The 17,008-nt window shown below is 43.5% G+C and overlaps 4 protein-coding genes across 5 annotated transcripts; 1 reads left to right on the top strand and 3 right to left on the bottom strand.

Annotated features, from left to right (window-relative positions):
• Positions 1-2,108: 2,108 nt before the first annotated feature.
• Positions 2,109-6,609, top strand: LOC101766681 (ethanolamine-phosphate cytidylyltransferase). 2 transcript variants are annotated; one of them, XM_004972488.3, is made up of 10 exons: positions 2,109-2,441; positions 3,488-3,872; positions 4,100-4,335; positions 4,501-4,658; positions 5,044-5,115; positions 5,236-5,303; positions 5,435-5,552; positions 5,698-5,757; positions 5,842-5,964; positions 6,054-6,609. In XM_004972488.3, the coding sequence occupies exons 2-10, from the start codon at positions 3,505-3,507 to the stop codon at positions 6,123-6,125; spliced, it is 1,275 nt and encodes a 424-aa protein (XP_004972545.2). In that variant the 5' UTR covers positions 2,109-2,441; positions 3,488-3,504; the 3' UTR covers positions 6,126-6,609. The 2 variants fall into 2 exon arrangements, with proteins under 2 accessions (XP_004972545.2, XP_012702482.1); XM_012847028.3 differs by having other exon boundaries at positions 2,133-2,394.
• Positions 6,610-7,628: 1,019 nt separating this feature from the next.
• On the bottom strand, positions 7,629-9,644 carry LOC101765860. The gene is made up of 3 exons (XM_004972483.2): positions 8,850-9,644; positions 8,015-8,297; positions 7,629-7,873 (listed from the first exon to the last, which is right to left on the bottom strand). Exons 1-3 carry the CDS (start codon positions 8,946-8,948, stop codon positions 7,863-7,865), a joined length of 393 nt encoding a protein of 130 aa, XP_004972540.1. The 5' UTR covers positions 8,949-9,644; the 3' UTR covers positions 7,629-7,862.
• A 257-nt stretch (positions 9,645-9,901) lies between these two features.
• LOC101766275 (3-hydroxyacyl-[acyl-carrier-protein] dehydratase FabZ) lies at positions 9,902-12,356 on the bottom strand. Its single transcript, XM_004972484.4, has 4 exons — positions 12,057-12,356; positions 11,887-11,947; positions 10,858-11,002; positions 9,902-10,486 (listed from the first exon to the last, which is right to left on the bottom strand). The coding sequence occupies exons 1-4, from the start codon at positions 12,250-12,252 to the stop codon at positions 10,235-10,237; spliced, it is 654 nt and encodes a 217-aa protein (XP_004972541.1). The 5' UTR covers positions 12,253-12,356; the 3' UTR covers positions 9,902-10,234.
• Positions 12,357-12,858: 502 nt separating this feature from the next.
• On the bottom strand, positions 12,859-16,259 carry LOC101765450 (reticulon-like protein B23). Its single transcript, XM_004972482.3, is given in 5 exon segments — positions 12,859-13,213; positions 13,347-13,416; positions 13,776-13,917; positions 15,952-16,064; positions 16,066-16,259. Coding segments are annotated over 5 exon segments (558 nt in total). The 5' UTR covers positions 16,183-16,259; the 3' UTR covers positions 12,859-13,097.
• Positions 16,260-17,008: the final 749 nt, after the last annotated feature.

Below are 17,008 nucleotides of genomic sequence, written 5' to 3'. Positions count from 1 at the left end.
CCCGGCACAGCTGGAGGAGGGAGGGAGACTGGAGGCCCCGGGGCGCGTGCCGTCGGGCCCAGCGACAGTGCCCTGCGACGGGCACGGACAGCGGCGTACGTACGCGACCCGACCCGACCGGGCAGGCAGTCTGGCCGCGGGGCCCACCCCCAGCCTGCGCCTCGGCGTGATCTCCTCTGGCTCTGTTTTGTTCTTTTCCTCCGATGGCGCTTTTGCACATGAGACCCTGCAAGTTTGCCACGATTACCTCCAATCCAGGAAATCATAAGGGACTATAACCTCTGTTTCAGTTTATTGTCACTGTCTTTTGCCTTACCATATGTTCTTTCCCCCTACAAATTGCCACAAATACTCAAAGGTAGAAAATATTTGTATAGCATATTTCATGACAAAAATCTAATGATGTGAAAGTTTTAAGTGTTTATTAAATTTTGTTGGAAAAAAAAAACGAGCGGCAGCAAAAGGGTAGTGGGAAGTAAAAGGTTTAATGTAGAATCTGGTTCACCCAAAATGCAACCAACCGGATGCGCCTTCAGGATTGTTATTGTCGGAAAAACAAACAACACATGGTGTGTCGTCATAGGTACGTACTATGCCGGCGTATACTTGGATGACGTCGAGTGATAAAGGATTGAGTTTATGCTCATAGCCTAATTGATGCTAAATAAAATCTTTGCTCGTGCAGACACAGCATGTCTAAACAGGTAAATGCTAGAGCGGTCCCTGAGGCTCATACGTCAATTCTATAAAAAAGATTGCGATGATACTACTATGGTCAAGTAGGATCCATAGTTATATTGCGCTCTTAGACACATAATTATAAAGGGATAGACTTACATGACCTTAGTCAAATGATCCATCTTTAAAGTTGGCTTATAACATAATAAAATTCCAAAGTACTCTAGAAATTGCTAGCCAGAGGATCTATCTTCAAAGAATCTTCTAATATTAAGCATGGAATGTTGGTGGTTACAAAATGTTCAAACAGTAGAGGGTGGCTCTAGGACACGACACTTATCCAAAAAGCTTATAGGGGACTGAGTGGCTAGAATACTGTGTCTTAGATGAGCCCAGGGCTCGCCCATTTATAGCCTTAGGACTGGTACGGCCCCTCCCACCCGTGGTGCCTCTTTTTAGGGGCACTCTGGTCTTATAACTTTGCTCTTCGTGGTATGGAGGGTTTCCATACTCAGGGCGAACGTGGTGGCCTTGTACGTGGACCTTCCGTGCTGAAGGTGGGGTTGATTCAACAAACCCGTACTTAGGGCTAACGCACGCTTGGCTTAACCAAACATGTGGGCTTTGTGGGCTTTGCGGAAGCTGATGGTGGGGTCCCGTCCGCCAATCGTTTCCAGGATGGGGACCTCCGACCCTCTCCGAAATCCTCCGACATCCTACGCGTACCTTCCTTGGGTATGCGCCTTTGTCTGGAACTTCCAGGTGGAGAGGGAGAGAGGGGGAGAAAGCTCGTCAATCCGCATCCGGAGGGGCCCTGGTAGATTCAGGGTTTTCCTAGATCGCGCGGTCCTGTGGACCTGTGACCCGTAACTGATTCTCCAGCATGGAGAAATGAGAGGGAGTCCATCATACTTTTTTATTTAATTTGGTCGAAACTTAATTTGGTTCTCAACAACTCTCTTCAAACATTTACTTTTATAAACATAAATAGATTTATCTAAAATTTATAGTATTCTATGAACTTCATGGGATCCTACAAGTTGTGCTCTAAAGAAAAATTTTAATCAAGGTCGAAGAAATTATAAACATCAAACATATTTGATTGGAGGACTATATTGTTTGCTGCTATGGAGAAACCAAGAAGATGAGCCTAGATTTGATAGGCCATGCTTTCTAGAAACTAGGTCCACATCTAGTGGCTGAAAAAACTAGCCAAGCTCAGCCACCATGACCCATGCAGCCGTGCAGGGAGCATATTGTCGAAAAAGCAAAGGTTTCACTTCCTTTCTTGCGAAGGAACATCACGGGCTGTGGCAATATCGCCGTACTTATACAGCATTTTACTTTCCGTCAGGGGTCCAGGTGCGAAACTCTCAGTACTTCCTGCCGTGTGGGCCCGGGTAGTTTGGTGGACGTGAAGACACCCACGCTTCCACCAGCCCCAATTGGCGAGGCCACACGAGACGGGGACGAGACGGCGGGCGCCAGAGCTCTCTCCCCCCGCTCCCTCCCTCCGGCCTCCCCCTCCTCCTCCTCCTCCTCCTCCTCCTCCTCCGCTCCCCTCCCAAGCCAAGAACGAGAGCGAGAACCGAAGCGCGCGCCGGGAGAACGGGGAGCCTCGCCGCCACTCGCGGCAGATCTCGCGCCACGCCCGGATTCTGACGCGAGATTCGCGCCCGCCGGCCGGTGCGGCCGCCGCGCGCCGGCCCGATCTCTGTGCGTTTGTTTCCTCACCCGCTGTTGCTTGCTCCTTCGTTGTTCAGGTTGGAATGCAGTGTGAAAAAAATCTCTGTTTTTTTTTGTTTTCGTTGTTATGGTCGCGATCCCCCGTCGATCTCCCTGCCAGCTTGTCGTTCGAGGAAGAAAAAAAAACGTTCCTTTGTTCCCGTTCGTTTCGATGTGATTTGTCTGGTTCTTCATGTTGCGCTGGAATTGGGATCACGGGTGAGCGATTGCATTTGGTGCTTTCGGTGCGGCGATGTAACGGGATTCCGGGTGGGTGGGCGTGAATTCGGCCTGACGCTTTTGCTTTTTCCAACCTTCCTCCCGTGCTCCTGAGCCTACTGGAGCGTCGAATCTCAATAAATTCTACCTGCCTGCTTAGTTGGCTGCATTTTTTTTTTGGGTAACGGATTGGCTGTAATGTTAAACTTGAGATATGGCTGATGCGATGGAATCTGATTCCTTGTCGGGCATGTTGGCTCGTTTGATCGCTGACAAGATATTGGAGCACAAATTTATTTGTGAATTCCCTTGCTCGCCGTATTTTATTTTTTCTGTTACTATTGGGAATTAGAACAACGTGTTGATGAACTGTATTGAAAGTTAATGTGGGTTTTCTTTATGAGCATGCATTTCTTGATGAGGAAGAAGGTAGAGCTGTTAGTCATGCAATTGTCATGTTTTCTAGAGCTGTTACGTGGCTTCTTGTAAAAGCAATTCGAGTCTGTTTGTTTTTTTCCTTCCAAATTCTCCGTGATCTTTCCTTTGCCCAAACCTGTGGCTTTCTAAAATATCCGGTGGTTACGATTTGGTCAACGTGATGTGATCGGTAAGCACGTTGATTAAACGTCTGAGATCCTTCCAACCATGCGCAATTAAGTAGTCAGAAAGCCATGCTTTTCTTCCTTCTTTTTCGAGTCACTTTCTTGTTTTTAAAATGCCAACAAATCTAGCTGCAAATGCTATTGGTGTCTCCAAATGTTGGAAAATGACACATTTGTACTACCTTGCTGCATATATGATTGCCACTTGCCTGAAGAATCCATTAACTTTGGAGTCTCATTTTGCTCTTCTACTTTTTTCACAGAAGAATCCACCTTGAAGATGATGGGTTTGCTAGCGTTTGAGAGCCACCAGGGGCTCTGGAATAGCGGATACTATTCACAGTTGTTTGGAATTGGAGGAGTTATGATCACTATTGCAATTCTTATGTTATCCACGGGCTACTTTGGTGGAATTGGCGCTCCATTTGCACCGTATTTCTGGCCATACCTAGGACAAGTTCCAAAGAAGAGGGAGCGCAAAAGGCCTGTGAGAGTGTACATGGATGGATGCTTTGACCTCATGCACTACGGCCATGCAAATGCATTGCGACAGGCCAAATTGTTGGGAGATCAGCTGGTAGTTGGTGTTGTCAGTGATGAGGAGATTGTCGCCAACAAGGGCCCACCTGTCCTTTCTATGGAAGAGAGGTATGGAAGTTTAATTTTATTGTTCTGTGGAGTGCACTATTTTTTTTCCTGAAAATATTGTTCATATTAGCAGTGGTTTATCAAATTGACTGAAAAGCACAGAGCAACATTTTCAATTTGATCTCGTATGTATATTTTTCTGATGATCTAAGCTTACTGACTTTCATCATTATCTGAAATCTGGAACAATTGGCCCTATTAATTGTATGTATATTTTCTCTTTCTAGGTTGACTCTTGTTAGTGGTCTGAAGTGGGTTGATGAGGTCATTCCCAATGCACCCTATGAGATCACAGAAGAGTTCATGAATACTCTTTTCAACAAATACAGCATTGATTACATTATTCATGGAGATGATCCTTGTCTTCTACCTGATGGCACTGATGCATATGCATTAGCAAAGAAGGTTGGGCGTTACAAGCAAATCAAGCGAACAGAAGGTGTCTCGAGCACGGATATAGTTGGTAAGGTTCAGTAGCCTCACTATTTTTTGGGTCATACTTCCCTGAATATGATATTTACAGTTAATCATATAATTCATTACTTGGAAAAGCTTTTCAAGCTTGTTCAACATGTTGCCTTTCTCGTCAATTGCAATCTTACACAGAAATGTCACACTTTGTACTCAGGGAGGATATTGCTAACATTCAAGCAGAAAGATGCTGACACTGATTTTAACATTGATGTTGATGAGAAGGCTGGAGCGAAACCAAATGATGAAGTGAAGAGTCATCTATCTCATTTTCTTCCTACTTCTCGCCGGATCATGCAGTTTTCAAATGGGCAGGTATGGGCTCTTAAGATTGCTTGCCGGTCTTACTGTTCCATGTCTGACCTTTTATATAGAATGGAGGCCACATCCACCCTCAGCTTTCCATCAAGGAAAGGACAAGAACATTTTAGTGACCTTAGTTTGATCAACCTCTTAGGGAATTTACAGAAAGTGGCCTGATATAGCATTTGCAACTAACCTAACTAATCATGCCTTAATTGTAACTTTTCAATTTTGATCCTGAGTGATTGATATTCCTGCCTTTTCAATATTGTTTTTATTGATTTTCTGACTATCCAGCGTTAAGTGGTTAGTGGGTTTCTATATATATTCCTATGATTTAAGTCTTCATAATGCCATTGTGTTGCATTTATTGAACAATATGCTCATATGCACTCAGGCTCCTTCGCCAGGTGCTCGTGTTGTATATATAGATGGTGCATTTGATCTTTTCCACGCTGGCCACGTTGAGGTATCGTTTTCTTATTCTCATGCAGATCAATTTACCATAACCTACAATTTTTTTTCTCTAGTTTGGTTCATATGCAACTAAAGTGTAAAATGTTAATATTATACCTTTCATTTAATGCAGATCCTCAGAAGTGCTAGACAACTTGGCGACTTCCTTCTTGTGGGTGTCCATGATGACCAGTCTATCAGGTTTTATACCATTTCTTCACTTAAGATTTAACAAACAAAAAAGAAGAATAGTATATATCAGCATGATCCTGTCAAAATAGCTTGTCATTATGAATAAAAATACCAATCTTATATAAGGATCATTTGTCCAGGGATAGAAGAGGATATCGTCCTATCATGCATCTTCATGAGCGTACTCTTAGTGTGCTTGCCTGTCGCTATGTTGATGAAGTCATTATTGGCGCACCATGGGAAGTTTCGAAGGACATGGTATGTTTTTGTCCATAAGTTCATTTGTATATATTTTGTCATGCTTAAAATATCATGTGGCGAGCATGCTGTGATTGTTATAAGAATATGTTTGACAATTTTGTATGTATGTACCCTCATGATTTATTTTTATATCCTGGTCCAGATCACCACGTTTAACATTTCATTGGTTGTGCATGGAACTGTAGCTGAGGGCAATCCAGCTGTAAGTATTAATGAACTGATGTCAAAGACAAACTTACATGTAGTCGCTGAATTCATCATGAAAATTGATGAGTGGGTGCTGCAGGGTGAAATTGATCCTTATGCTGTTCCAAAGAGCATGGGTATCTTTAAGACAATCACGAGCCCGAAATCTATAACATCAGTCTCAGTGGCGACAAGAATAGTTGACAATCATGAAGCTTACAAGGTACGCGATGTCACAGGCTCAAAGATCATAATTTTGTTTGATCCCTTTTTACCTGTGCTAAATGCTGTTGCTGGGGCTTTCATAAACAGAAAAGGAACTTGAAAAAGAAGGCTAGTGAAGACAGGTACTACACACAAAAGAAATTTGTTTCTGGAGACTAGTGCTGCAGAAAGTGCGTATATTTTTGCAACAAATTGAGGATATTCGTGCGGCCACCCTGTATTGATGTTATTCTCCAGCAGGGACTGGAACAGATAATCAGCTATAGAACAGGTCATAGTGATAGTTGACAGCCATTCGACGGTGATGATTGGCTGGTGGAACTAAATTAGGGGTTAAAAGAGAACTGCCACATTCTTCTGCTATGGCCCTTTTAGGAAGGAACGCTCACTTGACATGAAAAGTTCATACATGATTCTTTTTTGACTTTGTTGTCCCTGGAGGGGATATATATATTTGTAGCTGAGCATCTTCAGCGAAATCATTGTTGTATACTTGTGTTATTACTTGACAGCGTGTGGAGTGATTAGCGTTGCATACTCCCTGATTGTACCATGTTATATTGAAAGGTTACACTGCTGAGGAAAATAACCTTGTCATGATTAGATGTCTATGGAAATTGTTGCCGGTCTTTTGGCGTTATTAGTCCCCTTTGTTTATCAGGGTTTATTCTCACTGTTTATCACGGGCACTGCAGACGAGCTTTATTTCTTTGTACTGCAGTGCCAATTGAATGTATGTCGGCGCAAAAGTGTGCCACGCCAAATACTCGAGCAGCGCCTAGATGAGCTCCTTGGCAGTGTCTTTGCAGCAAATCGATTAGATGAGCTCCTGGCAGCGTCTTTCCAGCAAATCGATTTGGCAAGCCGGTTAGACGGTCTCGTCGGAGAGCGCGGTGAGAATCCAATGAACACCCGCGCGGTGAGAATCCAACGAACACCTGTCCGGATTCCAGTTGGGGTAGGAATGCTTTGGGTTAACTTAAGCTCGGCAGGTAAGTTAGGATGCTTCCTCATGCCATGAAGACAAGAGAAGAACAACATATGAGGTGAGGTTGGGAAAGTAGGGTAAAGAAGAAAAAGAGTAAAAAGTAAAAGATAGGTTGGTTTTTAATCGATTGGATCCCCTCAATTGATGGTGACCTTTTATATTTATAGGGAGGAGATGTCTTATCCAATTAGCAGTCGAAACTCTTACAAATCCCATGTTAAATACAACTACTAACTTAGATTACGCAGACCAAACCGCTGACCGGTTTTTCTAGGTGCAGATTTTTCCTGAGATCATAACTCACTCATGTGAATTCTAAATAGGATGTTCTACATATACATTTTGATTGTCTCAACGAGAACTACGCAATGATGAAGTTCAATTTACATTTTAAGTACTTTGACTAAACCAGTCGGGTCCGGTCAGATCTGCTAATTTTGACCGTCAACCATACGAGTATAACTTAAGAAGGTTCCTGGTTCACAGTTAAAAGTTACAACTATTCCATCCATGCGATGCTGATTGCAGTAGCTTAGCTCAGAAGCTTTGTACAGGTTTTTGTTCTTTCCTGTAGGTGGCCTCCCAGGCTCCCAGGGCCGCCTCCGCCTGCTTGTAATCTTCTCCTTCCTTAATAGAAAATAGAAATGGCACAATCTCGTGGTGCATTCGTTCCAAAAAATAAATAAAAACTATTCCATACATCACATGCTTACATCAGTATACCTTAAACAGAGAAACTACATGTACCAAACAACTGAAGACTAGCATACATTGCAGCAGCGCCAAGTGCACGAAGCTACACGTTGCAGCAGCAAATTCAATCCAACATGTACAGACCTAGCAGGTGACAGTAGCTGAATCGAACAGCAGCGCCTTGTTGCATGACTTGGAGTTGGAGGTGCCAGTCATCAGAAGAAACCTGCAGTTTGTAGGATAACACCACTCATCATAATCTTTCACCTGACAAACCTTCTCCAGTTTTTTTTGACCGTGAAAGGTCACAGCTCCAGCTCTGTTTATATCCAGCCAAATCTCTGAATGTCAAAATGGCCTTACTCACCTGACCAGAACTGAGGATGCTGGCCCGGCTGCGGCTGCCGGACATCATCCTCGATGTCCATCGGCGCCGCCTGGTCTGCGGTCGATGGTGCCTCTGAAGATTTGCTCCCATATTCAGTGCTCACAGTGATGCCATGAGCATTAGCCTCTTGGCCCTGAGTTGGCGGCGACAGTAAGGGCATGATCATGGTTGGATGCATACCAGCTGGTGGAGCACCTGCATCTGAATCTGCATCTGCAAGTGGTTTCTCTTCTTCCATCATTTCCGGAATCACAGACGCATCCTGATGACAGCAGGGCAGAGCAAACATGGAATCATGAGCTAGTGATCTGAATGTTTAAGGTGTGTTATGTTGCTCACATCAAGATCCATTTGACAGCAGAGCACTACGAATTCTGAATTGAATTCGTTATCTTGCCATGTGGATGACCTTCCACAAAAAGATCCTGAAACCACGTATGAACAGGCTACTGAGTATTATGCCTTTTATATATACTACATGCTTTTCCACAACCTTCACACATGCCTCAACTTCAGCTTCTTCAGGCACAGTGTGTATTTCTTTGGTCTAGCTGTGAGCTCTCTCCCTCAACTGGAGTACCCAAAAACTCTCCATTCCAAGCCAGACCGTTTCATGGGAATTTTACAAAATTTTCACAAGAAACAGTTCAATTCCCCAAGGACAAAAGAAATCACACCCAAAACTGTGCCATATGCTACTGCAGCTTCAAAACGCAAACCTGTTGTTTACAACTAACCGGTACGCTTAAGATAAAAGTCACCACCATATAAGTATCTTTACAATTAGTAGAGCATCACTTGCCAATTGCCGTACCTGTAGCTTGATCCTCTTGGGATCAAGGAAGATGGCGAATCCATGGCTTGCCACCTCGACGTCCTTCCTCTTTATGTTCATTGCCACAAGATTCGCCATGAAACCCAAACACGGATAACTCTAAGGACAGTCAGTATCTAATCCCCTTGGTTTGAACTTTTGAAGAGAGCTCAAGGCACTCTCATAACTTTCATCTCTCCTTAAGTTGGATGAGTATATAGTGTGGGGGTGTTTGGAGTTTGGACCGACTTAATCGACCCGATTACGCCTCCTAATGGCGTCCGGATCACAAGAGTTGACCAGCAAACCCAAATGACCTGGATCTGGGTTAATACCTCGCAAATTCGGAGGTAATTTAACGATATTTGGGGTGTTGACCGGTTCTAGTTGACTTTGTGCTTGTTGTGAACTCGCGATACTTGCCGTTGGTTGAGTACTTCTTCATTGCTCCTTTTTTTTTTGTTCTCTGCAATTGTTTGTGACAGAAAACAAAGACTATTGTGCTGCGGTTGTCATATACTATCAGTCAGCAAAGCTGCCAATGAAGAGAACATACAATAGTGTTTAGTGATGCATCTTCACTTGAACGGTCAGACACAGGCTAGGAGCGCTTGAACAGTTCAAGGCACACGCTGGAGCCAGTAAAAATTACCTGGCAGCTAACGAACCAAATGGTATAGGTCCACTCATGATAGCAGGAATACTATAGGAAACCATTCAATTTCCACAACAATTCTCACAGAAATCAGAAAGAAAATTCACATATACCGCTGAACACAACGCACTATTAGTCCTCAACTGTGATAATTCCTGGAAGCTCCACGGCCTTATCAAGTTATTATGATGAAAGAATGTTCAATAACCATGACCAGGACTATATGCAGACAGCAGTCATGTCTTCTCAGTTCTCACAATGCTGCATTAAGTCATAATAAATTGTTATTTTTCTTTCAATACTGAACATTTATGAACAAACTATGAAAATGCAAGGAAAAAAAACAAAACCAGCACATCTTGAATGCTTGAGAAATGAGAGAATTTGAGCCATACCATGCTGGAACATACACGGAAAACTTATGAAACTGATCACACGGCTGAGGGGAATTCCACTAAGAAATTCCACAAAGCACAATCGAACTATCATTGTTTATTCCATCAAACAACTACCTGAGATACTGTAATCCTGTATTACAACAGCAACAGAGCTAATTCTGCCCTGGTAGGCGATAGAATTCGAGTGAATATGGACTCAACACACTTAACAACAGGTAAAGGATTTGCCTCAAATGCTTTAGCTCAAAACTATTCTTTCAAGAAAGTAACCTGATCCCATTCTAGGCAATGTCTCTGCAACAGAATCTGGTGGGGTGCTAGGTATCTCTGCCCTATTCAGTTGCACTGACCAGGAGGAATTCCCCCTCACAAACCAGGTCACCACCAACATAAGCTTTTCCTTCCATCTTTGCAAGCCCAAATCTCTTCTGGTACTTTGTCAGAGTCATTCTCATGATCAACGTGTCCCCAGCAATTACTGGCTTCCTGAACCTAACTTTGTCAATCCCTGCAAAAAAGAAGTTGTCCCGGGATCCACCGACTTCAGGTTGCAGCATCACCAGACCCCCAACCTGGGCCATAGCCTGTGGATGAAGGTACAGGTGAGTTATTGAATTCAGCATGTGGTCAGCAAGGTACACACCATGCAGTAGAGAGGCAACCATCTACATATCAGGTTGGTTAAGGAAACTTTCACTATCACGAAAGAATATGGATATGAAAAAATTGCATACTTAAATTATTGTTTATTTATGGCTACTTCTGAAATGAAGTCATGGTGAACATAATTCCAGGATTAAACATTACAACCATCCTTCACTTGAACAAAAATTGACAGAGCCCTCTGGTGATGTTGTAAAAAGAAGTAAATTATACCAAGGATCAGTACGATCCACTTACTAAACAGGATTGATACACTAAACCAAGGACAGCAACAGAGTTAATCAGTGCATACCTCAACCATGAGAACACCAGGCATTATGGGGCGTTCAGGGAAATGTCCTGGGAAGAAGTTATCATTTATGGTAACATTCTTGATCCCCACTGCATATTCTCCAGCCTTGTATTCAATTACTCTATCAACCAAAAGGAATGGGAACCTAACATGCACATCCACATGCATAGGTATTAGGTAGTTTTTCAAAAAATACCAAACAAGAGTGCAGTTGGTTCAATGTAATGCTTATAGATCTCCAGATCAGAACATTTCATGAATTCAAAGGGCCACGGCCATGATGCTCGATTTCTATTTTGGACATTCAATATTTCAATATCCTTTTCAGCAGCAAGTAAAACTTGTTGCAGATATACACAACATACAGGGTACTTCTGCAAATGGTATGACAACACAAATAAGCAAAATCCGGAATCCATAAAGAAATGCAGCTAAAGTACTATGTATCAGGGGTCAATATAGTGATGGAATTGTGGTAACTATAGCAGCCTCCATAGCCAAGACAGTAGTAAAGTTACAGCAGCACTTCAATTTTGTGCCACAATCCTTCTTGGGACTTTTCAGTAAGCACACATGAGTAATTGCAGAATGTTACAGTTTTACAGCCACTATCCACCCTGCCTGTCACCACATTTTCTGATCAGTTCTTTACATTATTTAGAAAGAATGCACAATCAGCGCACAAGGATGCCAAATTATTGCTACAACTCTAGACCTTGGATAGCTGCTTAACAATGTGCAGAACTATGCTGTATGCACATGGGCATGACCGCATGAGTCAATGGGGCTTTACAACTGGAGAGATCTCTAATAGGTGTGAAATAACAGAGTTAAAGCACCACAATGATCAAGTTCGCAAGGGAATGGACCACCTCCTGTCCTCCTCTAGTAGGCCAATCTATGGTCGACATTTCGATGGCATTTTGGAAGGTGTTGCATCAGCTTCATAGTTGTGTCGTGCGATTCCAATGCCAGACATGTATTGCGCGACTGCAAGAGCAGCAAAGCAAGCGAGGGAGCGGCACTCACCTGTGGGGAAGGATCTCGCGGATCTGGTTGATGTCCATGACGCTCGGGAAGGGAGGGAATCCTGCAGCACGGAAACACGAAGCAGCGCGAAAGCTTAGCGTGACCCAATCGGCAGGCCGAGCACAGACGAGCCGGGCGGAGCATGGTAAGGGAGGAAGAAAGGGACCGACTTTTCTCGATGGGGACCGCCTCCGGCGCCGTCTCCACGCTGTCGCCGTCAGCGGCGCGGCGGGCGGCGAGGAGCAGGCGCCGCGCCGGGGCCGCCGCGACGGACGCGCGGCGGGGCAGGGCCAGGGCGCGCGCGGCCGGGAGCGCGGGCGCGGCGCGGCACATGGCGGCGGATCTGGGCACGGCGGCGGCTTCCATTGGCGCGGCGCGGCGCGGCGCGGTGGCGGATGGCACGATGCGCAGGGGGGAGGCGAGCAGCAGGAGGAGATGGCGATAGGAACGAGGATGGCAATTGGCAAGGGGAACTAGAGGGAGCAGGAGGTTTTATGGGGGCTTTGCTTTGCGAGCTCCGTTTGAGATTGTTTGGTTTTGTACTTTTGTTTCGCTTTGGGATTTACGTCCACTTGGCTTTTGCCATTTCATTTTGTCACTTGCAATATCTTTTTTTTTTTGAAAAATAACTAAAGATTTGTTGCTCATTTCTTGAGTAAAATGACAAAAACTCTACAAACTATAATTGAGGAACTTGGGTTGTGTTACCTACGCATCAACATGTCACATGTGCAATTCGGTTTGACGACGACTATATATACATTACCCGAATAACTGACCAAATCGATCAAGCAAATAGGATGAAATGCCTTCAAATGCATAAACATTATTATGTGGTGAAAAGCTATTCTCTGTGAGATTACACGAACAACTACTGACAATTAAGCGTAAATAGCCCCTGCTGCAACAGTAGGTTCGGGCACTCCACGGTCACAAGCAAAAAGCGCAAAATACAAGATCTCAGGGCACAACTCAAAACCAAACCCACATCACGAACTGATGATTAACCAGTGAGGAACCAGTGAGATCCACAATGAGGTCGATGAAAACATATTGCGAAAATCAGACACTCATCAGTTGGAAACACGTTATGATATACAAAGATTTGCGACATACATCCACCGTGGGTGCTACGGTTCAAGACATTAGCCTCCAGGACCATATACACAAAGGGGAAGAAAAAACACTCGGCGGTCATGTACATGTGGAAATCATGCGGTATCCTGAGCGCCACCCAATGAATCTCTTCCCATGGGTACCCATGAAGGGAGCTGATCAAACAGATCGGTGCTTTGCGCAAACATGTAGAGGCAGAAGATGCATAGTGCTGATCATGGCAACAAAACAGTCACAAGACATAATTTACTTTTTTAGTGCTATAGGTTTCTCATATAAAAGAAAATCTAAAGCCGCATACAAAAAACACAGAGCATGGGAAAATTAGTTTTTTGTGCTTTTACCAGCATAAGCAACCGCAGCTCCTGACACCACTCTTCCCAAAGCTGCTAGAAAATACAATGTAAAAACCACCTGCAAGGTTGCATGTCGTGTAAGCCAGAGGATATTTAAGCAACGGGGGCATAAACTGAATGTGTTCTCTAGAAGATGGTAGTAGATCAGTGCAAGCCAGAGAACAAGAAGTTGGCAAAGATCAATAAAAAATCACACTTAAACGGCATAAGGGATACTTTTCTCATTTCTCTACTCCACTTGCATGCCAGAGAAAAGCTGGGAAAAATGTGAACTAACAAGCTACTGTGCTTCAAATGACAACAAGCTGTATTTTTAACAAACACTAGTTATTAACACATGAATATCATAGAATTTCAACATTTATTTGTCTCAAAATCTTCAGGGACCACATATCAAGTTGAAGCTATCAGACATACCTTGAAAAACAGCTTCTTGTCATGTCCAGTTGCAGCCACCCTTAATACTGACTCAGCAGCTCCGATTGTATTAGCCAAGGATGCAACTATACTATTTGCCATCTCCTGGGAAATCTGCCATTCAAGAGGATCCACAGGCACCCTATATGCAAAACCATTAAAGGAAAAATGAGGCACTGCAATGGGATCTTCCATTTTGTAAATGATAGACCACAAATAATTTCTAAAAAAAAGTCTTACAAAATGCATGGTGAATTGGCAATTCTCAGTCAATTGACCAATTACATTGCCAGTTGCCACTGTTCAGGTAAAGAAATTGCCGCCAACAAACAAAATTATCAGGAAAACAACAATGACATGCCTTCCAGCATTATAAGGTACATCACAGCTTTACTGTTTTAGGGACTAGTGATACTCGAAGAATGTAGAATTAGGAAATTAGTGCCAACAGAGTGAAAGCACCAACAAAAGTAATACTGTAATACAACATTAGTTTAACAGGAATTTGTCTAAGTTAAAGTCAAACTTAGTGCTCAGTGCACTTTTCTTTTCGCAGAAGCACCCCCAAGAAAGTGATGGTCAGGTGGTGGTGGATAGGTGCCATATTTTAAATTTCAAATCAATCTAATAAGAAAAATTCAAATATATTGGAAGTGAAACCAATGCGGGAGTATTCCAATGCTCTGGATTTGGTAAAATTCTTGCCAAGGTATGACAATGTGAACAAGCTAAGGCTGTCGTATACATAGGAGAGATTTTGACATTATCATCACAAAGAAAAAATTCTAGATTTTTCTTATTTCATATATCAAGGAAAATTGATCAAATCCCATGGCTGATTGCAAGCACCGAGTTTACCATAGAACAAGCAAAATGATACTATCTCAATCCAATTTCCACAATAAGCAAACTGGTTGCAAGTATCTTAACTTGTGTAGGCTATTTCATATTCATAGCTATGAACTTTTGCCCAAAATAGAAGAGTTGGGGGTTAGTTTGCTCCATTTACTTGCCTATCCATTTTCAGCCTTTCGCCATTTTTAGAATAACCTAATAGCTGCCAGCAGCTACTGGCAGAATCATCTACAATCTACCAATAGCCTACAGACTCCTAGTATCAACCAAGAAATCAAGAATCCTAGCCAAACTATCAGACCTAAGCATAACAGCTAGTAAAGGCCATCTAGCAGATAGAAGTATCTAGAGGTGGAGAGGCCAGATGAAGCTGCTCTAGAATTGTGGCTTAATCAACACGAGCCAGAAGCTGCCTCAGACAATGTTCAGCAGCATACTAACTAGTGATAATTTTTACCCAGGGAATACAGTATCTCACAAAGTAGTGGTAGGAAACTAGTACTGGAAAAAAAGAAACCAACTGCCAGTAATGTTGCATTAGTTTAACAGGAATGAATAGATTGCAGTTTGAAGTGTTTAATGCAATTTTCTGTTGGAAAAAACACCTCAAGAAAGTGAATCAGATGATTGGCAATGGTCATGATTTATAGTTGAAGTATCGTACTGAATTCAGTACACAAAACCAAAGCTAGCGGAAGCAATTTATGTACTATCATTCAGAAATGATGCAAAATTTCCCAATACCACAGAATGGGAAAGGTATGGTAATGCAAGCAATCTAACTCCAGCTTCTAAAACCCATGCTCTTTTAGTCGGCAGCCAGTGTCTTAGTTCCTGTATTCTCTACTCCAGCCATCTGATGTAGGTTTCTTTACATAACAAAAAATCAGTTGTTGTCGTGGAAGTTTAACGCCACATGGAAATTCAGTACATGATTCAATTTCCACCAAGAAGAAAATCAGTCGCAGGTAATTGTACAATTATATGGCCTACTTCGTACCGATAAACATTTCCTCAGCAATCTCTGAAACTGAGAATCATAGTTCAATCGCTCCTCTTTAGTTGCCTGCCTCATTTCCCCTTTTCTAGCATCTCTTACTAGCCACCAGCTATAACTTCCGGCATCATTTACTACCACTATCCTGCTACTATGAACCAGGAGAAACCAAGGTTCCTGGACAAACCATCACGCCGAATCATCATAACACAACCAGCAAGCGGAAACAACCAGGAACACAAGATAGGCAGACTTGATTCAATCGAAGGGCGGGCGGAAGGAGACGATGAAGAGTGGAATAAAGAGAGGGTAAGTGAGGCTCACGAGATATGGAGGTGGCGGAAGAGGAGGCCGAGGATGGAGAGCGAGCACAGGAGGACGAGCAGCACGTCGGCGGCGAGGGACACCGCGCTGGCGCGCCGCACCGCGCAGTGGTAGGTACACCAGCCCCCCGCAAACCGCACCCACAGCCCACCTCCCAGCCCCGGTTCCCCCTCCGCTCCCCCTCGCCGCCGCGGAGTCGCCGTCGCCGCCGCCGCCGCCCGTGGGGTCCATCCTGGTGTCGTGTCGTGCCCGGCTCTTCCACCGAGTTGTTGGGCCTTTTCAGCTTATTTGGGCTGGCTCTCTCTGAGCGGAAAATCTATAGAAATAAAAATCCTTCTCTGTTTCTGTACTTTAAGGCATAACTTTTGACCCACAATGGCAGTTTGGTCCACAGCGTACATGATGCCAAATTACCAATTGCCAAGGAGCCAATTTGGAGAAAGAGTAAACACGGGGGCCCCCTACTGAGATGGGGCAACGTGATTTGTCAAAAATAGTTTGAATCAAAGCCTTGTATTCGATTTTCTTTCAAAATCGTTTATCCCTTTTCAAAACCATTTGGACTATATAATGTTGTTTGCAATTAATACAACACACACATAAATATATTCAAAATCGTTTATCCCTTTTCAAAACCATTTGGACTATATAATGTTGTTTGCAATTAATACAACACACACATAAATATATTAAAAATTTAACTTTTTAAAATTAGATGTAACATTTTTTTCTATATTATATTTATATTATTTTGTAATATTAGATGTAAATCCGCAATGTTTGTTACATGAGAGAGGAGATGTACGTGAGTGTGTCCATGTCATCGCTGGGTGCCCACGTAAAGATGGGCGTGGAGCGGACCGCCGAACCGAACCACGAAACGATCCTAATGGGCCCCTAATTCGACCCAGGAAGCAGCACCCCCACCCCGACCGACCCCCGTGCAGCTGATGATTCGTGGCGAACGATCGAGCTGAGAAAAGATGCGGATAACTGGGCGGATGCTCTCGCACTCGAGTCATCTGGTATGTAAGCAGCTTTGCCTTCTATTTTCTAC

This window comes from Setaria italica, chromosome VI (genome assembly GCF_000263155.2).
Source record: "Setaria italica strain Yugu1 chromosome VI, Setaria_italica_v2.0, whole genome shotgun sequence".
Lineage (NCBI taxonomy): Eukaryota > Viridiplantae > Streptophyta > Magnoliopsida > Poales > Poaceae > Setaria > Setaria italica.
Note: the sequence above shows the minus strand (reverse complement) of the source record. Positions and strands in the feature narration are given on the sequence as shown.

Excerpts from the sequence above, each read along its gene's own strand:
- LOC101766681 (XM_004972488.3), top strand. The coding sequence starts at position 3,505 with ATGATGGGTTTGCTAGCGTTTGAGAGCCACCAGGGGCTCTGGAATAGC. Across the intron at positions 4,336-4,500 it reads CTCGAGCACGGATATAGTTG|GGAGGATATTGCTAACATTC; the intron begins GTAAGGTTCAGT and ends CTTTGTACTCAG. Across the intron at positions 5,553-5,697 it reads GGGAAGTTTCGAAGGACATG|ATCACCACGTTTAACATTTC; the intron begins GTATGTTTTTGT and ends ATCCTGGTCCAG.
- LOC101765860 (XM_004972483.2), bottom strand. The coding sequence starts at position 8,948 with ATGGCGAATCTTGTGGCAATGAACATAAAGAGGAAGGACGTCGAGGTG. Across the intron at positions 8,298-8,849 it reads CCAAGAGGATCAAGCTACAG|GATGCGTCTGTGATTCCGGA; the intron begins GTACGGCAATTG and ends TGCTGTCATCAG.
- LOC101766275 (XM_004972484.4), bottom strand. The coding sequence starts at position 12,252 with ATGGAAGCCGCCGCCGTGCCCAGATCCGCCGCCATGTGCCGCGCCGCG. Across the intron at positions 11,003-11,886 it reads CGCGAGATCCTTCCCCACAG|GTTCCCATTCCTTTTGGTTG; the intron begins GTGAGTGCCGCT and ends TGTGCATGTTAG. Across the intron at positions 10,487-10,857 it reads CTGGTGTTCTCATGGTTGAG|GCTATGGCCCAGGTTGGGGG; the intron begins GTATGCACTGAT and ends CTTCATCCACAG.